The sequence below is a fragment of the Micromys minutus genome (assembly GCF_963924665.1).
Source record: "Micromys minutus genome assembly, chromosome: 1".
Lineage (NCBI taxonomy): Eukaryota > Metazoa > Chordata > Mammalia > Rodentia > Muridae > Micromys > Micromys minutus.
Genome location: NC_137969.1, coordinates 109970574 through 109995246, shown reverse-complemented (window position 1 = coordinate 109995246; position 24673 = coordinate 109970574). Strand labels below are relative to the sequence as shown.

Here is a 24673-nt window from a genome sequence, read left to right as displayed (position 1 = left end):
GTTTGGAGAACAAGCTTTGAGAGTTCTCTGTGCTTCATGCTTGTGGTTGAGGATATGATCTTTCAGCCAGATCCTGTCATCATGCCTGCTGCCAAGCTTCCCTGACATGATTAAGATTCTTACCCCTTGGAACCAGAAGCCAAAACAAGTTTTTCCATAAAACATCTTTGGCAGTGATGTTTTATCATTTATCTTTATCTTAGCAACTGGATTTATACCTTCAGATGGCTCTCAGCAAGGTAGTAATTGTATTTCTTACCCCACTAATTACTTCTCAATTTCTTTTTGATAGTTCCTTATTTTCTCCTAACTTACCATGTCCTAGAAACCTGTTGACTTTTCTATGTCAACACACACCTGCAGTTGTCCACATGCACTTAAACCTGAGCACTTAACTGCCAATGGCCCCAACTTTACTGCAGATAATTCTCTTTAATTCCAGTTTGCAAACCCAACTGTGTATGTGACCATATTTGACTCCTATACCCAACTAAATTGTTCACCCTGCCCCTAAAACGTTCCAGCAAATCCTGTTGTGGTGTTCACCAGGAAAGTTATGGCAAAAAGATGTCTGAACAATTGCTCAGGCTGGAGTTTAGAAGCAGATGGAGCAACATGAAGAGCTCCCACCTTAAGATTAAAAAAAAAAAAAAAGAGAGTGTTGCAGTATAGCTCTTATCACTATAAGCTTTGCTTATCACTCTAAACTTTTACCAAACATGAGCTAGGGTCTGGGGTCTGATCCTCAAACACAAAGCTTACAGTAAGCAAAGAGCACCATTCTGCTTATCACCAAGCAATCCCATCTCTACCATCAACTTCCTCAAAGGTTCCTCAGGCCTACCATCTTAAAGTCCTCTTTCCTTTTTTTAAAAAAAAATTGTATTTATGTGTATGTATAGGAATACAAGACTATAGAGGCCAGAAAAGGATGTCAGATCCCCTGCAGCTAGAGTTACAGCAGTTATGAGCTGCCTGATGTGGGCTCTGGGAACTCAACTCTGGTTCTCTGGAAGAACACAATGTGTTCTTAATTGAGAAGCCATCTCTTTAGCCTCCAAATCCTGTCTTGGACACTGCCTGACCACTTTTACTCCTCCCTTAAATACTTTTGTCCTATATACCCACTGACCTACACACACTGTCAGTCTCAGCTCAAGTCATACTTAGGGCAAAGCAGGTAACTTCTATAACTCTTTTTCTCCAAAGTACACAAACTTCAAAATACCACAATGCACAATATTTCATGTGCTCACTTTGTAAATTTCCTTACCTTAGACACTAATCTCAAAACCCAACTCCAGAGATCTTTACTGGCTGCTAACTGGCTGAAAAGCACAGGAGCTGATGGTGCCAGGTCTCCAATACACCTTGGGTGAATGCAGTTACAAATGTACAACCCTAGCTGAAAAACTCAAACATAACCAGGAACCACATTTTAAATGAACACATAGTAACAAAAGTGTATCTGGTGGCTAGAGGCATAGTTCAGTGTAAAGGAATGTGTATGGTATGGGATGGGATGCCACAGGTCCAATCCCTAAGCAAAGCTTTCTGGGTATTTTTTAGGTAATGTCACTTATGCTATGCAGCAGGATGCAATGCATTCTGGAGCATTATTTATGAAGCTTTAGAGGACTAGAGAAGGTTCCTCTGTTTAATGCCCCCAGCACATGCACTTAGAATCAATGAGTCTGCTCTGCATGTCTAGCTCTAGTTTCTTGAACTTCTTTTAGTTAAAAATAAATAAAATCTTTCAAAAAATTATGTCTTACCGGTAAATCAGTGAAAGCAATACCTAAAAAGACAAAAAGAAAAGTATTAGTGGTTGTTTTCAAAGGCAGGTGATTAACAAAAAGCTGAATATCTAACTAAAGCAATGGGGGAGAACAGGAGAGAAGAAAAGGTCATCTGTGTGAATGTTGTCCTACAGAGATCATCAGTCCTATTGGTCATACACACACTTTATTGCTCAGGTGCAGGCATTAACTCCAGGGTTTTAAAGCGATCTTAGATAAACTTTCATAGCTATATGAAAACATTGGCTACAATGCTGTTGGATTTGATAGCTTCATAAAAAAGCTGTATTATTCACCTCAGCACTAATGCTGGTCTAGATTTATAAAATTTTAGGTGGGAACTAAGCATTGTAGTGTAGGCCTGTAATCCCAGCACTCAGAAGACAGACGCAAGATGAGCAGTTCAAAGTCATCCTTAGAAACACAGCAAATTCAAACTGAGCTTGTGGTACAAGAGATCAAAAATAAAATGAAAATAACCAAATCAAAAATGAAAAACTACTTTAGGGAAAATAAACAGACATGTTCTATTAAAAAGAAAAACTGAACACAAGAAAACATTGTACTCATTTCTAAAACAAGACAAAACAGTTTCTTGACAGGACATAGTAATACATGCCTGTTATCCTAGCACTCAGGAAACTGAGTTACAAGGAGCTCTATGAGGCGAGTCTAAGCTGCATGCCGAGACCTTGTCTCAACACAACACAACAAATCAAATGATTATTTTCTAAAGAATGGAGAGTGCTCCTGAATATCCCACCAGGAATTTCAACATAGCCATGTGACAAATACAACTGCAACACCAGGAATGGCACAAGAATGCGGGCGTTCTTAACTAAAAGGAGACAACAAACGAGGCAAGTATGTCTACAGCATAAGAAGTATCGTCTCAAGTAAGGCCAAAGAAACTGCCTGTGTACACACAGTGGAAGCATCCAAACAACTCTAGCACCAGCACCTTCTTGTTCTGACAAGCATCTAAGGTGTACGAACATCTAGTACTATTTTGTGCCAAGAGAAAACCAATCTCACCTAAGCTATCCGACTCTATTTATTATAATACGAAAGTTAAAAAGACACAGGCCCAACAATTCTGAGCCGAAAATTTAAACTCTAAAACTAATGGTACCCTTAGGGTCAGGTTCTACTATAGCACACAGGATAGGTCATGTTTAAGATGCAGGCATACTGAACAGTGCATAAGATTACTTTTAGGTTGTGCGTGTCAGGCACATATGAAACTCGAGTGATTTTTTTTTCCCCATTTACACTTGGGTTCCATCCTGTGGTATCTCCCCACAGGTAAATATCCTACAATCCTAAATCTTCTATGTTTCTGGTCCTAAGCATTTCAGATAAGAGATATTTAACCTGTGGTTTATTTTTTAATGTAAAAATAATGCTTTGTGGTTGGTAAAGCTGTTTTTATGACTTTTACCAACCAGTAAGCTGTGTGCATCTGTGAAAAGGAAGGCTAAGCTGGATGCTCTGTTTTTGTCATTCCATACAAAATATCCTCACTAGAGTTAGTTTCATTCATAGTGAATGGGAGCCAAATATAAACACATATTCCAAAGTCATTAGAAAATTAATACAAAAAATAAGAGGACATCTTAACAAAACATAATTATATCATTCTTAAAACATTTTTAATGTAGCCTAATTATTTTTCTCAAATATGTGCTTATAAGTCTCTAAATTTACCTTGTTTTACTAAAACTTCTTTGTCAGTAATTACAAAAGGTTTTGCTCTTTATCAAGAACCCTAATAAAAATTCCAGATTAGCGCAAGATCAGCACTTTTGGCCATGTGCAAGTAAGCATGCACACTTACACAGTTCAGGGCCACAGAGAGATGCCTAGAAAGGAAGCTGATAGAACTATGTAAATTTTACTTTTCAAGTTCCTAACATGCCAAGCTTTCTGAAATGTTCTCTTCAGTAACAAATGATGTCTGATTTTAAAAAAAAGTTAAAAACACTTATTACCTAAGTTCTATACTCCAATATACCTCTTTTATTTTTCCAAATGAAAATCTCTCCATCTTTCTTTATATAGTAAGTACATGTAAATATCCCTCTACAAACACTATTGGGAAAAGGAAGGAATAGGAGTCAAGTAACATTTTATCTTCTAGATTCTAGAGTCCAGACTAGAGCATGAAGACCTTTCCTAAGGTCGACTAGGTGATACTTTCTGCTTTTCAGGGAATAAATAGTGTCTCTGTCACCACCCCAGGAAAACGGCCACAGAAAACCTGTAACTGATGGCAATGAATGGGTGGGCTGTGTTCCACAGCAGCTTCAGTGGCCACTCTTAGGGATCACTGTTCACGGGGATAACTTTTGTTACCCAGGACACCCACCTCTGCAGCCCTGGATCCAACCTAAAGCCCCAGACAGAGGTGTCTAGCATCTGTGACTGCTTAGGCTCCACCTCCTTCTCTCTGATGAGTTTATTGTGGTAGCTATTACAAGCACTCTGTTTATAAACTTAGAAATGTTCAGAAAGTTGCCTAAGGTCACATAGCAAAGAAACCTCTTGAGTCAAACCCAGTCAAGACTGACTTCAGGACTCTGACTAATCATTATTATATTACCTATACACTCGATATTTATGAATTTATAAACACCATCAAACATTTCAAATTTACAGAAAATTAGAACGTAATTCCCTCATTAGGTACCCTTTTCTTAAGCATCTTACCTTTTAAAATGGCTTTCTTATTCAATGAAAGGGTTTGATTTAAATGTTTGTGAAAATCTAATAGGAAAAAATCACATCACCTGTGATCTTCCCATCTCCCAAAATAAAATTTCTTCTCTGAAAAGTTTAAAAAATTAGTGTTAAAAAGGCTAATTGTGGTTTTCTAAAAATGTCTTGTTTTGCATTTTTGAGCTGTCAAACCCAAAGCAGACTTCCCTTAAGTTTAAGATCTTAAACATTTTAAGCAGCCAGTACAAGACTAGTATCAGTTAACTACTTTGCATATATTCTGCATGGGGATACATGGAAGAGAATAACTTTTTTGCAGACCTGTAACAACTTTTAAGTCACATAAAAAGAGAAGAGTTTCAAAATGAGAAGGAGGAGGAGGCAGAAGAAAAGGAAGAGGAGGAGAAAGAAAACTCTAAGCAAAATCTTAAGCCGGACAGGAACGCAAAGAAAGACTTTACACATGGGCTGTGCTGTGGCACCACAGAAACCTGCAATGTAAAATGAAACAATCTTCTAGGTAATGGAACACAAAAGCTTGCCATTTAAAGTATTACATTATATAGATAAGCAGATGACTTGCAGCCTGACTTTTACAATGCTGTTCAGAAGTAAATAAGTTTCTGCTCTCTAAGATTATTTACTTTTTGCTTCTATCCACTTGAGCCCATTAGAAATAATCTGCTATAAGCATTTAATTTTTCCAAGGGTAAAAATAATGAGGTTTTTAAAAGCAGTAGTCTTACTACCTTCTTTATTTCTTGCAATCTAAAAAGAAAAGTGGGTTAAAGAGATGGCTCAGCAGTTAAGAACTGTTCCTGCTCTTCCAGAAGACCCAAGTTCAGTTCTCAGCACCCACACTCATCAACTCAAATCACCAGGAACTTCAGTAGATCCCCACTGCTCCTGGCCTCCTCCAGCACCCACACATACATGGCATACATTCACACAAACATGCCCATGTGTACACATAAATACAATAAACACACACATTTTTAAAGGGAAAACTACAATAACTATACACAATGCTAACTAATGGGCAAATGCACATTCAGCTAGAGCCTTAATGTTTAATTCTTACAACATGATTCTTCGTTTCATACCATATTTTAGCCCAGGTGTCTTTTTATTTCTGTTATTTACTTAATTCTAACCTGTTCCACAAACCTGTCCCAGACAACATCCTTCAGCAACACAATTAGGTCTAAGCTTTAAGTACGTCCATCCTGTTCTTTTACTAAAGTACTGAGCTATCCACTTCTTTTAACTGTTCCCCAACTATTCTTAGAACTGAGTTTTTTTTAACTGTACTAGAGAACTAAATAACTAATGTTTTTTTCCAAGCCGAATTTAGCATTTCTATCACTAGAATGAATGGCTTCTTACCGTGTGTACTTCTAGCACTATTTCTGTACATCATAAATTAGTCTTATCAATATTTATCACTTCCTTAATGTGGACATGGATAGAATAAAGACATCTATTAAACAGAATCACATGAAAACAAAACCATCATGCTTAGTAAAATAATCACAATATTTGGCTTATTTGTATTCAAAACAACATCTCAGTACCTAAACTATGTCCATTCTTCGTGTAAAAGCAGGTATTGTTGATAAGATTAACACAACAGCCAATGACATCACCAGTTGTAAAAGTTGGTCCATACGGTTGTCCAGTTCCAGAAGAACAAAATGAATGTCCATCATCCCCATGGTAACCATATGAATGTTTATCCCAACCTGGAGAGACAGGTTCAGTATATTTACAATGATGAACAAGGCTCCTCATCAGTCACTTATCACTAACATTGTAGGATAACCCAGAACAGCACAACAGATCTGTACAGATAAAATCTCCAAATGTCCATCTACATTCTCAGCAACTAAACTATATAGTGATGATTTCAGCATTAAGATGCTGTTTGAAACATTAAGGAAAATAAACTCAACACCAAGAACAATAAAAACAAGTACTGAAAAGAAAGGATTTCTACCAGAAACATGAACATAACACAGCAATCGTGACCAGGCATGTTTTCCATGCATTACTTCTTTAGCTAATATAGCAAAGAAATTTGCTTTAATATAAATAACACAGACATGCTTTAATGTAAAATATAACTTTCAGTCAAAACAAACTTCCCAAGGTGATTCATACAAAAAAGTCATAATTTGTAATCATTTTATACGCTCAACTACATATTCTTATTTATTATAATTAAGACCCCACCTAAATCTTCATAACTTTTAGCAAAAGCACACAATGAGAAGACATCAAGTTATACAGGATGATTCAGATGGCAGTAGTACTGGCTTGATACGTTCCCATCTCAGTGCACTCACTGTAGAGTTCTGCATAGGTCAGCTAGCTTTTTAAATAAACACTTTCTGCTACTATTGATTTTTAACATCAGGAAACAGAATCAATTCCTTCTGATAACTGGTTCTCACACAGCATCCACACACTCCTGAACTCACATCTGTGATCTGTCCTACACTCACAAGGGCACACAATTAACATGGGTTAAAGGTCGGAATATGACTTGTAGCAACAGAACCAGTAACATTAAAATATTTCAAATGGCTGATATAGTATTTAAAGTTAAAAAACGATGGAACCTTAACAGAAAAACAAAGCATAGGTATTATGTTATATAAATTCTACAGAGGAACATGAAATTTAGCTCACTTCCACTTAGAATTCATACTATAAGTGATCAAAGTTTTAAACCTTTCAACTATTTCAATTACTTAAAGTTTTTAAGCAGAAATGTCAGTCCTAAATGTCAGGCTCTAACCATACTATAATTCACTTGCAAGTGTACCTGGTAGTCTATTCATGTTCACACCTTGAGCAGAAAGACCAATTCCCATGTAGCTGTTGGAGAACAAAGGAAATGCAGGTTATTACAGTCAGATGTGGACACATCACTAAACACTCTAAAACATAACTAGAACCAAGCCCAAACTGAGGCTCCTATGATAGCCACAGAAATGTTATTATAATGTATTCTATAGCAACAAAGAACACTATTAAGCAGCAATAAGACCTAGATTCAGTAAATAATAGTAACCAACCATAAATACATTAAAAATATTAGTAATGTCTGGAGAGCTGGTTCAGTGGGTGAGATGGCATTCACAGCCAAGCCTAATAACTGAGTTCAGTCCTTGGCATCCATGTGGTAGAAAGAGAGAATAGCCTTTCACAAGCTGTCCTCTGACCCCCCATACACACAGAATGCCATACTACATTCTACATGCCAAGAAGAAATCTGAGAGATCTCAAATTATCTACAATATACTTTAGGGCTTTGGAAAACAGGAACAAAAAAAAAATCTATAATCAGTCAATGGGAAGAAACAAGATCAGGCAGAAATTAATGAAACAGAAATAAATAAAAGCAACACATTATTAACAACACCAAGTTAGTTCTTTGAAAAGATTAAGAACAAACCCTGATCAAACTAACCAAAAGGAGAAAAAAAAAGACTCAATTTTTAAAAATTAGATGAAAAGGAAGCCTTTTTAATATATATTATCATAATTCAAAAAGTACAAAGATATACCTTAAAATCATCATACAGTCCACCAAATTAAAAATCTAAGAGAAATAATGTCTACATATGTATGACCTACCAAAACTAAACCAAAAGGAGATAAATACTTCAAGCAGATCTATGAGAAATAGTGAGACAGAAACAACTGGGAGAAAAACCTCCCATGGCCAATGAGATGGCTCAACAGACGAAGGTGCTGGAACCCTGAGAGAACAAAGAGCTAACTCCTACAAGCTAATCTCTGAGCATCATATACCACCCCTATAAATAAATGTCACACATCTCTAGTTTTTTTAATCTGTCAATTAATCAAAATCCAAGTCCAAATAGATTGACTGCTGAATACTACAAGAATTTCAAAAGCAAACACCAATGTTCACCAAACTAAGGGGCAGAACAACATCAAATTATTTTTATAAAGCTAGTATTAATTCTGATACCAGTACCAGATAAAAACATTTAAAAACAAAACTATAGACCAATCTTTCTGATGGATATGATTGATTGAGTCTTCCCCATTTAGTGTAATGTTGGCTATAGATTTATCATACAATGTTATTATGTTGAGTCTCTGTGTCTTCAAGAAGAATGGCCTTATAGGTACACATATTTGAATACTTAGTCACTGGGGAGTAGAACTCTTTGAAAGGATTAGAAGGATTTGGATTTAAGGCCCGGCTGGAGGAAGTGTGTCACTGGGGAGAGGGCATTTGACATTTTGAAATGTCAAAAGTCTATCTTAGGCCCAGTCTCCCTCTGCCTGCATGCTTGCAGATTAGAATAAAAAGTTCTCAGCTACCTCTCCAGCCCCATGTGTGACACCATACTCCTTGCCATATTGATAATGGACCAAGCTCTGAAACTATAAACAAATGCTTTCTTTTATAAGAGCTGTCTTGATCATGGCATCTATTCACACTAGGACAACAAGGATACAAATGGCACAGTGGAAAGGAGGGTCACCAAAACATTTGCCAACTAAGTTTTAGAAACACCAAGGAGAACACTGACCATGATCAAGTTGGCTTAATTCCAGAGACATAGGGATAGTTGGTTATAAACACTACAAATATATAAATGGACAAGTAGAGAAATCACAGGCATCCCTCCAAAATGCAGAAAAGGCCTTTGAAAGTAAGTCTTGTAACTCAACATAATGAATACTATGTATGATAAACTTATAGTCAACATTACACTAAATAAGGAAGAATCAAAAACATTCCCACTAAAACCAGGAACAAGACAAGGCTGTTCTCTACTGAACTCACTCTTATTCAATATGGTACTGGAAGTCTTAGCTAAAGCAGTAAAACAAAAACTGAACAAAATGGATACAAACAACAAAGAAGTCAATCTATCCTTTTTCAAAGAGGATAGGGTTTTACATAAGAGACCCTAAAGACTCCACTGGAAATCTCATAAAAGTGATAAACTTTGAAAAGTGGCAATATACAAAATTAACATACGAAACCCAGTCACCTTCATATAAATAAGTGCTGAGAAAACCATCACGGAAATAATAATCCCATTCACCAATGCATACATTCACCAATGCATACATATATATTCATATTCTCTCTCTCTCTCTCTCTCTCTCTCTCTCTCTCTCAAAAAGCTCTACAAAAAACCTGAATTTTTATTCATTTTTAAAAAAATGTTTGTGTAGGTACCTGGAACATGATGTACATATAGATCCCAAAAGATAACATGTAGGGCTTGCCTCTCTCTTTCCACCATACGGGTCTTTGGTAATGAACTCAGATAGTCAGATTGTCAGCAAGGACCCTTACTTGATGAACCTTCTCATCAATCCTGGAAACTTTAAAACACTCAAAGATATGAGAAGAGGAAGACCTTATATACCCATGGATTTAAAATAACCAATTCTGTAAAATGATTCTCCTAACAAAGTAATCTAGAGATTCGGTGTAAACCCCTTCAAAATGTCAATGCCACTCTTTATATAAAGATTGAAAAGTCTCTCTTAATTTTCATTCATAAGTTTTAAGGACCTCACTCAGGCTGGAGATGGCTCAGCAGTTTAGAGTACCTGAAAGATAAAGGTTCAAATCACAGCACCCTTATGGCAGCTCACAACTGCCTGTAACTCCAGTTCTAGGGGACCTGTTGCCCCTTTTCTGACTCCATGGGCACCAGGCAAGCATGTAGCACAGACACAATGATAACAAAATACACTAAAAAGACTCATTCAGATAGTGTGGTGGCACTTAGTTATTTTTAACCTTTTGGAATCAAGAATTGCTTGACAATAATAATGTGCTCCTGTGAGAGATTATCTAGATGGGCTTAACTGTAATGAACAATCTCCCACTGTGGGTTGCCAGTTCCACAGCTGAGTTTCTAGACTGAGTAGAAACAAGAAAGAGAACTGAATATTCATTCGTTTCCTAACTTTGGAGGAAATATCACCATCAACCTCAAGCTCCTGCTGCCCTAGCTTCTCCATGAGGAAGGGATTATGACCTTGAACTGTGATCCAAAGCAAACCCTCCCTTTCTTGTCCTTGTTTTTGGCCAACCATTCTGTCCTGGCAAAATGTAAAATAACTGAGACAGATAGTCAAAGCATTCCCAAGCAAAACTATTGCTGTATGTTAGGACTACAGCTAATGTTAGGTTATGTTCCAGAGCTTTAGTAAGGCATGGCACTAAACCACAAACAATTAGACATACAGAGCCATACAGATGGGAGAGCCAGGGGCAAATTCATGTTCAAATCTGGTTTGTGATTTGTCTTTGATTTACGAAGATACCAAAAATACTGATGAGTGAAAAGACAGCCTTGTTAACAAATGGCCTGTAGGAATGGATGTCTAATGTAGAAGAGTAATACTAGATGTTTACTTTCACCATGATCAAAAGCTAACAATACAAAGACTTTAACATAATGCCTGAAACTCTGAAAACAACTGAGGAAAAAATTAGGTAAAACATTTCAAAATTCAGGCTTAGGCAAGGGCTTTCCAAACAGGACTTCAGTCATTTGGGAAATAAGGCCAGCAAATAGACAAATGGGACCTCATGAAATTAAAAAATAGAAATAAAAAAAATAAGTTTCCATACAGCAAAGAAAACAGTTAATGGAGCTCTCTACAGTATGAATCATTGCCAGCTATACCATCAACAGATTAATATCTAGAAGATACAAAGACAACAAGACAACAATCAAAAAATGTGCTACATAACTGAACAGTATTCTCAAAAGGAAATACAAAAGGCCAATAAATACTCTTTTTTTAAAGTGTTCAAAATTCTTAGTTGTGAGGGAAATGCAAATCAAAAGTACTTTAGAGATTCTACTGTTTCAGTCAGAATGGTTATTGAAGGCAAATAGTATCTTCTATATTTTGGAAACAGGGTCTCACTGAACTTGCCATTTTAGCTAGAGTGGTTGGACAAGTGAACCCCCAAGATCCACCTTTACCAGTGGTACACGAGTGGCAGACAAAAGCCACTGTGTCTAGGCGGGTACTGGGGATCTCAACTCAGGCCTTCATGCTTGTAGAACAGTAACTTTATCCAATGAGCTATCTCAACAACCTGGGAGACATTTTCTTCTGTGACACAGCATATCTGCATTAGCACTGATGGCTGATGATAGCTGTGGGCAAGCGCATCATTATCCCTAGGCAGCTGGCCCTAGGCTATAAGACAACTAGACAAACAGGAGCTTGAGGTGAGTGAGCCAGCAAGCAACGCTCCTCCATGCCTCCTGCCCTTACTTCCCTCAATGACACTGTGGTCTCAAGTATAAGACAAATAAAATAAAACTCTTCTCAAGTTGCTTTTGGTCAGAGTATATTATCTAACAAAGTAGAACACATATATTCTTTTGTGGAATTATTTTGTTCTAATTTTATAAATTAGCAGACTAGAGTCCCTTGTTTAGGTAATTGTCAGTTTGCTAAGTTTTTAGAAAACAGTCATATAGAAACAACAATAGTATAGTATAATCTTATTAACAATTCCAAATATTTCGCATGAATTTGACATTATATCCAAATAAGTCATATCCCATTCTGGCGGTTCTAAAATTTCACCGTGTCCTCTTAGAAACATATTCTGTATTATGTAATATTTCTCACTTGAGTTCTTTTATACTTGTTTTTGAGAAACTGTAATTCTAAATGGCTGTTTCAGAGACAATGAAAGATGTCTGTAGTATATATTAGTGATATGTGACAGCTTCATTAGAACACATTCTTATGTACATAATTATTTGATGGTATGTATCAGCCTTACCCTTTCTTGTCTTGCTCCACCCTGCTGATCTCCTTCCTCTTCCCACTCAGCCCCTCTTTTACTCTCTTGCCTTTTGAGTTTAAAAGGTTGCTACATCAATTTAACCAAGACACTCCCACAGACCTGCAAACAGGTCAATCCGATTTAGGCAACTCTAGCCCCAGATGACTGGAAGCTTTATCAAGCTGGCAATAAAGGCTTTCTAGAACACACAAATTTCAAAAACTTATAAACACCAATAGAGGCTGAGATTTAAAACAAGTAAATACAAAACACCTACAAGTGCAAAAACTGCAACAGAAAATTAAATCCAATCTGTTAAAATCTATAATTTGTCTACAATTGTATGATTTTGTGTCATTTGATAATGTTCAGCTACCATTTCTCACAAAGCATCCAGTAAAGTTAAGGAAATTACTTAAGTATAATACTGTTTCCCCTAACTCCAATATAAGCCCCACATAAAACAATACTGCAAAAATCGTTTCCATTTCAAACAGTAAGGAGAAGTTGCTTGTATCTGTTAAACATTGCTTCAGGTCTTTAAAAACCTAATATAAAACCAAAAATAATCAGTAAACAGAAAAACAATGTATTCATTTGTAATTGGTATAATTTATGCATATAAAAGCCACACAAACTATCCAAAGCACTAAAATTAACTAGATATTTTAAAGAGGAACGGGGCATTAAGAAAATTAATTTTGTATTCCATCAATAAATAGCTGAAATATGAGCACTGTGTGTTAAATTCACATAAATCCCAAACTAGTAATAAGTTTTCTAGCAAAACTGAAAAACAATGTATCAAATCTATGAGCACAACATGTATCTAGATAATAATACAAATAACTGTCTTTCTAAAACAGTGGTTCTCAACCTTCCTAATACTATGACCTTTTAATACAGTTCCTCATGTTGTGGTGACCCCCCCCCCCGGCTGTAAAATTATTTTCATTACTACTGATAAGTGTAATTTTATCATTGTTATGAATCATAATGTAAATACCCACGTTTTCCAATGGTCTTAGATGACTCCTGTGAAAGGGTCATTTGACACCCCCCCCAAGGGGGCTGAGGTCCACAGGTTGAGAACAGCTGTTCTAAAAGCTGAAGGTATACTGAGTACTTTTCAAGACACATTCCAATACAATTTCTTAAACAAACAAAACAAAAAAAGACTTAAGTAAATAGCAGGCCATTCCCTGCTTTACTTAGAGTTAATGAAATTCCCAAGAATATTACTAGTAAGAGTCCACTGTGGGTGAGACAAGGTGATAAGAGAAAACTGTTGATTGGCTATAGACTGGCCCATGCAGCCTGTGCTGTTACACTGTGACAATAAGCTCCCTGGGAGAATACAGGCTGTGACTGTACTCACTCACTGGTACATTTCTTTGGAGAAACAAAACCTCACAAAGCTCTACAACAGGGGTGTACTGGTTTGCTTTCTATTCTACAACAAACCCTATGAACAAGACCAACTGAAGGCAGAAAGGTCTTTGTCATTACACTTCAGGAAACATTCCATCACAAAGGTAAGTTGGAGCAGAGACTCAAGCAGAGGCCATGGAGGAATGTTGCTCGCCATGTCTTGCTCTCTCTGCTTTCTTATATACCCCAGGACCACCTGCTAAGGGGCGGTACCACCCTGAGTGGGAGTTGACTGGGGAGGCCCATCTACATCAATTATTAATAATACTAATTAATAAAATGTCCAACAGGTTTGCCTGCAAGCCAATTGATGGAGGTAATCCCCGATTAAGTTTTCTTCTTCCCAAGTAGCTCTAGTCAAATCCAAGTGATTAGCACAAGAGGTATTCACCAAGCTTATTGTTTAATGACAAAGACTGGACCAATCTCTCCCACACTAAAAGAAAACTAAGAAAAACAGGATGGCACCTGTTATCTGGGCTTATTAGATGCCATGGTATGGTTAGAAGGCAAGACAGCAAGGGAAATTTAGACAAGAATCTAGTGGATCGGTCACTAAATCTGCAACACTCTTCAAATTATCCTGAGGCAAGACCCAGGAACTTCAAGTTCTCAATCCATAGGTCACGACCCTTTTGTGGGTGCAGCATCACTGACCCTTATGTAGGGGCCACATCATATAGCCTACTTCTCAGATTACTTATATTATGATTCATAACATTAACAAATTACAGTTATTAAGTAGCAGCAAAATAATTTTATGGTTGAGAGCCCCTCCAAAATGAGAAACTGTATTAAAGGGTTGCAGCATTAGGAAGATTGAGAACCAAAGTCTATTTCTGGGGTCCAAGGAATTGGAATAAGTATAAACTGTACTAAAATGAAGATTAAATTAAAATGCTAATCACACAAAAATAAATGAAAAGGGTAAACATTAAACTTCCTAATCAAAATGAGGTTGCAAAATCCTAAACTATAAAGCAAAATCAACAGCACCAAGAATCCACTCTGGATGGTGACCTCAGTGGACTGCAGCCCCTACTTCCTGACCATTAGTGTGCAGAGAGAAGGCAGACATATCGATCAGAGTCCTGATGGGAACAGCAGCTAGCCTTCAACTTTAACGCCCAAGGAAAGTAGTAAGAATGAGAAGAAGAGAGAGAGGTACCAAGGCATATAAAAACTAATCATTTATGAACCACAGACTCTTACCAAAGAATGTTTTATGGATTCATTTCAGCAGAAACAGATGAATGAATGCATGGGCCAAAGCAAGAAACACAGAAAAGAACAAAACACACCATTAAAATGATATTAAATGTTTGACATTTTTAAGTCTATTATTCAAAGAGGAAAATATGATCTGATGAATCTTCCATCCAAAGAAAAACAGAGAAAGGAAGAGAGAAAAAGAGAAAGAGAGAAAAAGAATAGAGCAGAAAAAAAATCATAACAATCTCCCAAACTTGGAAAGACAAAAAATTGTAGATTCAAAAGAAAATAAATTTTAGTAAGTTAAATACAAGAAAAGCCATAAGGTAGGGGAAAAAATCAGTTGCTCCCACTGCAAATGTTCACAGGCATGAACACATGCTTTCACTATTAGTCTTCATGAAAATGCAAATCACAACTGCAGTGAGCTGCCATTACACAGCACCTAACAGTTACTATTTAGAACAGACAAAACCAGCATCACAACGGCACCATGCTATGCCTACCTAAGATTCCATCAGGAGAAACACAGACACCCAACTCCAATCTGACCGTGTCACGTGTATCAAGCTGACAGTAAAACTGTGCTCCACCATAAAAGGTAGTACACAGATTCAGCTAAGCCATGGGAGGCAGAGGTAGGGAGGACTTGGGTGGGTGAGGAAGTGGCTAGGGAGATAGGTGGGCAGGATCAGGCATGGGGAGAGTCAGGAGTACCGAGAAGGCCAGAAGAATGAATGGAAATGGCCAGGGGTTGGAGAAATTTTAGAGACTCCCAGGAGTCAATGCATGTGACCTTAGCAGAAATACCCAACAGTTGAGATCTGGAACCTGAAGAGACCACCTCCAGTAGAGGACCTGCAGTGGAGGAATGAAGACATCAACCCACCTATAAAAATTGGTCCTATCTAAAAGGAACAGAAAAGAAAGATGGAGCAGAGACTGAGGAATGGCAGATGAGTGACTGGCCAATTTCGAGACCCATCCCATGGGCACCAATCCCTCACACTACTAGTAATGCTATGCTGTGCTTGTAGATGAGCCTAGCATAGCAGCCCTACTCAAGAGCTGACTGAGACAAGATGCAGATACCCACAAACATTGGACAGAGGTCAGGAACCCCTGTGAAAATGTCAGGGGAAGGATTTAAGGCCCTGAAGCACCTTGTCTGAGCTCAGTGGGAAAGAATGTGCCTATGCACTTAGACGGAGACAAAGGTAAGGAAGGACCAAGGGGGGAGGCAACATTTGGGATGAATTAATTAATTCTCAAAGACAGAATCTGCCATTAGCATTCTACTCTCCAAGAAATAGAAATGGGGTGGGCAAAATCCTCAGCAGTAAAAGATGTCTGGTCATCTAGGCTAACACTTGAATTCAATCTCTAGAACCCACATGGTGAAGTAGAGAACCAACTCCCACATGCTGTCCTCTGACCTCTACACAAGTGCTCTAGCACCTGTTCCCTCATCCCCAAATAAAAATGTAAAAAATATATATGAAAGAAATATATAGAAAACTATATAAATGTTTTTTATAATTTTGTCTTTTGATTTAAACAGAGAAGTAACTATAAAACTCTTAAAAACGGCTGACACCACTCTCTAATGCCAGTGCCTCTGAGCTCCAGCTGAAGGAAAAAGGGTGTACGTACGGAGGTGCCCACACTATGGCTTGTACAAGGCAGGCTGCCTGCAAACCCACCAGTGGTAAAGCAACCAGGAAACAACTGACTACAAAAGCTGCTCGCAAGAGTGCGTCCTCTACTGGAGGGGTGAAGGAACCTCATCATTACAGGTCTGGTACTGTAGCACTCCCTGAAATCAGATGCCATCTGAAGTCCACTAAACTGATTCCCAAATCCCCTTTTCAGTGTCTGGTTCAAGGAATTGCTCCGGACTTCAAAACAGATCTGTGTTTCCAGAGTGCAACTATTGGTGCTCTACAGGAGGCAAGCAAGGGATATCTGGTTGGCCTTTTTAAAGATATCAACATGTGTGCTATCCATGCCAAAAGATATCCAGCTAGCATGCTGCATACATAGAGACCATACTTAAGAGTCTACTATGAGGGGAAACATTTCATTCTCCAAAAAAAAAGAAAACAAAATTCCCTCTTCTTGTTATCAGTAGTTCTGAATGTTAGATTTTTTTTCCCATGGTGTCAAAGGTACCTAAGTATATGATTGTGAGTGGAAACGCAGGGGACAGAATCAGGTATTGGCAGTTTCTCCACGTTTTAATATACATGCAAGATGTAAAACATTAATGCAGGTAAAACATTTCCGTGAACACATCTCAATAGTTCAACTTTATAACAATTATAAATAAACCTGTTAAATTTTTCTGGACAATGCCAGCATTTAAATTTTTAAAAAATAAGTAAAATTCTTATTGACGGCAACTAAATGGTGTTTGTAGTGTTTTTATCATCCAACAGATTCCATCCATTTACTAGACTTTTCTGAGTTGTCCTACATGCAAGTTCATGTTTTTAATGCTGTCTGTCTTTTGTGCTGTTCCTGTAAGTTTGCTATTAAAATACATTAACTATTTTTTAAAACCTCTTAAAACCTATAAAGACATAATTGTTATAATACTACAAAGCAGAGGAAACATACAGGATAAATGTAACTAAAGTGATACAGGGTTTAAGCATTAAAATCTACAATAGACCAATAAAAGAAATTAAGGAGAACCTAAATAAACGATCAAGAATTAAAGATTTAACATGAAGATGGCAAATTAACCTAGAGATTCAAATCAGCTCTTCCCCAAAAAACATAACCTGCTTTTTTTGATCCTAAAATTCATATGGAAATACAAGTTGTTCGCAAGAGCCCAACACAAGTTTAAACAATACTAGAGAATTCACACGTCTTAGTTTTAACATATACCACAGAATATAGTAGTCAAGAAAAAAAAAATACTACTATACTTGGGCCTAAGATCATTGCAATAGAATCCAGAACAGAAATTAGCATCTAATCTATGTTAAGATGATTTTTTCCTGCTTGTCTTTGGTTTTGTTGAGACAGGATCACATGTAATGCAGGCTAGCCTCAAACTCCTCATATAGCTGAGGCTGGCCTTGATCCTCCTGCGTCTACTTCCTAAATACAGTGATTATAGGTATGAATCAATATGTTCAGAAATATGGTAAACTGATTAACTGTTGACAAAACAGAGAAGTTAGTTCAACAGGGAGAACAATCTCTTAAACAATTGGGGCATGAGCAACTGGATATATACGCAGACAAAAACAAACTCACGTGAAGTAGAAAAATAAATGAGGAAGCTAAAGCTATAAAAACAAACTATGAAATCAGTCTTTGGAACTTGGTCTTAGGCAACAGCTTTAGATCTCATATCCAAAGCAGAAACCAAAAAGAAAAACAAAAATAGACTTCCTAAGAATACATTTTTTTGTGTGTGCTGTATAAAAACTTTATATCAAAGATATACTTACCTAGGTTTCTAACACTCAGAAATTTACACCTATATGTCAACAAGAAATCACGTAAGAGGCAAGAGAACAGTCTGAAAAGCAAAGATATGACAGAATCTGAAAGCTCAAACTAGTACTTCAAAACAACTGGTTAATGTGCTATGGGTTATAAGGAGGCATTGAACTCTATAAACATTAAATATATGCAAATAAATGGAAAATGTGTCTCTTGAGATCGGTAGAGAGCTGAACCAAAGAAAGAACTGTGAGCACGAAGATCCAAACTGAAACGCTATGGGGAAACTATTAAAAAACAAAAATATAAGTAGACACACATACAAAAGCTAGTGTACAATATCCAAGCAGTACAAGACCATAGGCTTTACAGGGCACATGCCCACAGCTAGAGGATGCAGTGTAAGGATCTCAACAGTGCAGCTAGGATCTTAAAATAATTTCAGAATGAGTCAGTATAAAGCCAAGTTGAGTTATTAGGTGATAAAGAACAAGAGACAATGTACTTTTCATTTTAAAGCAGGGGCTTGAGGGAGTTGCCAAAATACAGCTACTCACAGGATTTGATGGCTTTTCAAAAGTTAACACTGCTGGAAAGCTGTGATTTGCAACCAGGTTCAAAGTTTAAAAAGAATGAAGGCACTTCTTTCTCACTGGATGAAGAGAGTCCTGAGAAACAAGGCCACACAATACAACTAACTCATCATTAGCAAAAGCACACAGGTGGAGAAAGACATGTCTTTCCAAAAACCTCTATTTGTGAAAAGAAGAACGAACACAAACACAGACTAGACAGGTGTGGGGGTTTCAAAGAGATGACCTCCTATAGTACTGGCCATTTGAGTCTGGTGGCCCTGTCTCAGAGAGGCTTAGGAGGAAGTATGCCACTAGGGGGAGCTTTTGAGAGTTTAAAAAAAAAAAAAAAAAAACCACCCATCATTTCTGGTTTGTTCTCTCTGCTTTGAGCTTGTGGTTCAAGATGTAAGCCCTCAGCTTCCTGCTTTTAACTGCGGAAGCGTATCTCCACCCCACTTTTGGTTTTGTTTGTTTCTTGAGATAAGGGTCTCACTAAGTAGCCCCAGCTAGGCCTGGAACTTACTACCAGGTTGGTCTGGAACTTATGGAGATTTGCCTGCCTCTGCCTCTCAAGCGCTAGAATTAAAGGAGTGTGCCACCACACCTGGCATATTAGTCAGACAGAACATGTCAGCACGTTCATGCGCAGGATAGAGTGCAGCCTGTCCAAGTTGGTTCTCCTTCTACCAAGTAGATCCTAGAGATTCAACGAAGGTCATCAAGCTTGGCAGCAAGCACCTTTAGCCCCTGAGCCATCTACCCATCAGCAGCTCAATCCTTTACCAACTCAGTATCCTTTACCAATTCTTTTCTGCCCAGTCACAGCACTAATCCTCCAGTATTTTACAACATTTCTACCAACCACCAAATCATCCATGAAAAGTACAAACATCAATGCCAAATAGCCCATTTCTCCTGATTTTAGTAGGTTACTCTCACCTGAGTCCAGCAGAAGCAAACAGCAAATACTCAACATACTAGATAAACAACTTGCCTTTGTGAAAAAGAACAAAAGAGAGGGGGAGGGCAGAAAAAGAAAGTGAAAAGAAAAGGAAGGAAGTAGGTAGGTAGGTCTGTGGTCACTTCAAGTAATGGATGTAACAAAATGCAAGTTGTGTATCATGATGATGTCAAACAATGTTAAAAAGTTTCTCTTTTGTGATCCAAATACACCTTAAACCCTATTTCTCAGTGCTGTTAAGTTCATTTTGAATAAAGGAAAGCAGGATTAAAAAAAATAAAACACAAAATGGCAGCATAGTTTGAGTTGAACCATAGTGGTTTTCAAACACTTAAAGCTGGACACAGAACGAAGCCTTGGGTTCTACAATAACAAGTATTTATGCTCTTTTCTATACTGTCTCACAAGATGTTGGTTTCAGTCTTTGAATTAAAAATATTGAGACCTTATAACTTATTTAAAAAAAAAAACAGCAGTTGTTACATATAAAATTACTGTAACAACAAGAACTGAACTGAGACCCCAAGTGTACTGAAGATAAGCAACTGAAGAACATTTAAGGAATATACTGCTTGTCTATCTCAGGTCACTTTTCACACAGTAATTAAGTGCTTTGTCAAAGAACTTATCTTGTTCTCCAACAAAAATGCAGCTTCTGCCCTCAATGCTTTCAAAATGCAAGTAAGCAAAAGCAATCTAGAGATTCCCAACCAAATTCCGAACACCATTTGTCACACAAATAGACAACTTCACCTTAAATTTGATCAACACAAAAGGCCTCAGACAGCCAAAACAACCTTCAGCAAAAAAGAACAATGCTAGAGGTGTCGATATACATGATATCAAGTTATAGTACAGGCACTGTAACAGAACAGCTTCGTACTAGCACAAAAGCAGCCCAGTAAATCAGTGGAGCAGAACAAAAGAGCAGACATAACCTACACAGCTATTGTCCTCTGACTTCTAACAGGACAAAAACGTTTAATTTTTTTAATTCCCGAAACTTTGAGAATAACACCAGCTGCTTCAACAAACAAATTTCAATGACTATCTCCACCCCCCACCCACCCACCCACCCACTGCTCCCCGGCACAAAAATCACCTCCAAATGAATCAAGACCTTAGCTTAAGAGTGAGACTCTGGAACTGACAGAAGTGAGGAAGGGCTGAAGTGCAGTCTCAATAGGATTCTAGGCTCCCGAACACATTCAACACTGAACACTGTGGAATAAAAAGACAATTTCACTGCAAAGAAACTAGTTAATCAAATGAAGGGAAAAGCTACAGAAGAGAAAATCTTTGCTAGCTACAAACTAGCAGGACAGACAATACCTGGAATACACAATGAAGTGTAAAGAGTTAACAAAAACAAACAAGAAGACAACCCGATCAAAGCATGGCTACAGAACTGATAAATTTTTCCAAAGAAGAATGGCCTTCATCATCTGGCAAGTTTAACCACAATGAGATCCCATTTCACCAGAGTCAGGACGGCTGTCATCCAAAGAGAACAGATGCTGGCTGGATACTGGGGAAGGGGAACCACGATGACAGGTGAACTGGAGCAGTCACCACAGAATCACTGGGGAGCACTCTCAAATAAAGCTCCAAGTACAATACAGCATCTGCCCAAAGTCCAAAACGCCAGACTCTTGTGCATCCATACTTACTGCTGCTCTGTTCACAACAGCCAGGAAACCAGAACCAGCCTAAGTGTGCCTTAAAACAAGAGCAGATTTAAATCTTTCACACACACACACACACACACACACACACACACACACACACACACACACACACACACACAAATATTATATGGTACAAAGATACAAACAACACAATAGAACTTGAAAAGAAGGAAAATGGGTGGAACTGACATTTTTTATTAAATGACATATCCTGGCTCAGAAAGTTTAACACTACATGTTGTATTTCATATTCGGACTCTATCTTTTGATTTTTCTGTATGTGCATTCACGCAGAAGTCAGGAAACCAGAAATGGACCCATGAGAGACATACACTTCCCAGGAGAGCAGGAAGGGTGGTGGAATATGTACAATACAATAGTAAAAAGGAAACTACTGGGCCTGGAAGGCTGTGGGAGCTGGGACAGGAAGCTGCAAAGGGGGGAAATCAATCAAAAACCAAGTAGGTATGAAAATGGATAAAGAAACCTAATCTTCTGTGAGCTAATTCAACAAAACTGAGTTTTGGTTTTGTGGGGTTCTGTGTTTTATTTTGTTTTTGTTCTTTTTAATAGGGTTTCACTATATACCCCTGGCTGGCCTGGGACTGGCTACATGGACCAGGATGGCCTAGGACTAACTCAAAGAAGATCTGCCTGCCTCTGTCTCCCAAGTGTTGGGATTAAGTGTACACCACCACATCTGGCCTTAAAATAAAAAAGCAGAGGTAGTGAGATAGATGGCTCAGTGTAAGTGTTCTCGTTACCAGTCCTGATGACTGAGTTCAACCACTAGGATCTACACAGAAAGAGAACCCGCTTCTGTAGGCTGTTTTCTGGTCTCTATACACATGACCATGTGCATAGACATTCATACATATAAATAAATGCTATTTTTAAAAAATAAATATATTTCATGGTGAAAAGGGCTCAATGACCAATTAAAAATGTGGATTGTTAAAAAGAGAGCTCAGTGGGTAAATGCACCTGCTAAAACCCTGACCATCGACTTTCAATCTCTAGGACCCATGTAGTACTAGACTGAACTCCCTCAAGTTCTGCTCTGAACTCCACACACAGGCCATGGACCAAATGCACACATGCACACTCCGCACACACACACAGAGTAAATTGAACAAATCATTCCATTATTTTTAAATGTTTCATACTTGATCATATATACTCCTCTCCCAACTCATCCCACATCCTTCCCCAACCCAGCCAAATACCATGGAGTCCTTTTTGTGTTATGCAACTATTCCTGAGGACACACCCTGCCTTGGAGTGTGACTTGACAGACTCAGTGTTCCCAGCAGGCACCGACTGCACAGTTTCTTGGTCAGGAGTGGACTGCATTCACAGCTACTTCTCCATGTTAGAATACCGTCTGGCACAAACTTTTGCAGGTCTTGTGCATGCTGTCAGTCTCTATGAGTTCATATATGCAATAAAAATTCCTTTAAGTAACACATTCCAGACAGTACCCAAAGCCCATAGCTTATGATATACTCATTCAGCTTCTGCAGTGCTCACAATTCTAGCAGTGGACAAAAGGAAAGATTACCCCATTCATGTTACTTCAGGTAATGTATTTGCCTGGGACTGCAGATACATAGTCCACACACACATTCTCTCAAAAGAAGCTTTGATTCTCTTCAGTCGTCTTTCATTATTATGTCTACCCCTGGTATCGTTTGCAAATCCACAACAATCCACACACACTGCTCTTCTTAACCCTTATTAAAAGGAACACTATATAATAAATCTCTCACTTAGCTGAGTCTATCATCTCATAGATTTGCTCCTTCCTTACACAGCCAGAACGCAAACAATCCATTTACACAGACCATCACCATTACTCCTCAACCCAGACTGTCCTTTCAGCTTCCTTTAATTTCATTCTGCATCAAGCACACCATTCAGCCTTCTTATCAATGGAGTACACACAAGCACCTAGGATACGTAAACTGCTGACACAACAAATTAGTGGTTTTACATTATATATGTCTTCGTTGGAGGCAGGGCTTCACTCTATAGTTTTGGCTGGCCAGGAGCTCACTATGTAGAGGCACTCTAGCCTTGATCTCAGAGATCCACCAGCCTCTGACTCTCTGCAAGGCAAAGGTTATCACTGCCACATAGAGTCCAAATTCATGAGCACCTTGCTGAGCACCAGGCAGCTGTCACCAACAGAAGCAAAAAGTCACGCGTTGCCACGAACCAGGTACTCCAATACATGTCTTAAATGCATTATTCATGTTAGTCCCATGAGGCCAGAAGTACTGTTTCCTTTTCAGGACTCAGATTCAGAGTTTACCAAAAAGTACAAAATTGGGGCTGGAGAGATGGCTCAATATTTAAGGGTGCTGACTGCCCTTCCCAAAACCCTGAACTCAGTTCCAGACCACATGGTGGCTCAAAACCGTCTGTAATGTGATCCGATGCCCTATTCTGGTGAGTCTGAAGATAGCTATGTGCATTCATATTAAATATATAAATCCTTCACACACACACACACAAAGAGAACAAAAATCACAGAATGTGAACAGCAGAGGCAAGATTTAAATGTTCACTATGCTTCTCAACAAAAGTAACGCAGCTTGTAAAATAGGAATTTACTTTAAAATCACACACCAGCTAGAAGGATGCCGGAGAAGCTTGTCTATAGTAGGGTGTGAAGGTGGCTGAAGAACAGGAAAGCCAGAGCACGCTGTTTACCTGATTCCTATTCTTCAGTGTTCAATGTTACCAAGCTTTTCCTGACCCCCACTGTCTTCCACCTCTGCACGTCAGTTTGCCCATGTGTATTACTACTATTCTATACTTGATTATTTATTGCAAGCCTATTTCTCCTCTGTCCTGTAACTATCTAGACAGGAGAGACCCTGTTTTCAGCATGTTCATCCTTGTCAAGCCTTGTTAATTTTAACTCTTAGCCCAGTTTGTGGTGCATACAGGTAATCAATGCATGAAACCTCTTCTTTGCTTTTAGTCTCTACCAC

At 38.1% G+C, this 24673-nt stretch overlaps 1 protein-coding gene across 1 annotated transcript in view; it reads right to left on the bottom strand.

Annotated features, from left to right (window-relative positions):
• Window positions 1–24673, bottom strand: part of RANBP9 (RAN binding protein 9) — a 71472-nt gene that overhangs the window by 24088 nt on the left and 22711 nt on the right. Inside the window, exons 3-5 of the mRNA XM_080928446.1 lie at window positions 7345–7397; window positions 6092–6259; window positions 1776–1798 (exon numbers count right to left, since the gene is read on the bottom strand). Of these exons, the coding sequence (XP_080784572.1) occupies window positions 1776–1798; window positions 6092–6259; window positions 7345–7397 (244 nt within the window). The remainder of the gene's footprint in view (window positions 1–1775; window positions 1799–6091; window positions 6260–7344; window positions 7398–24673) is intronic.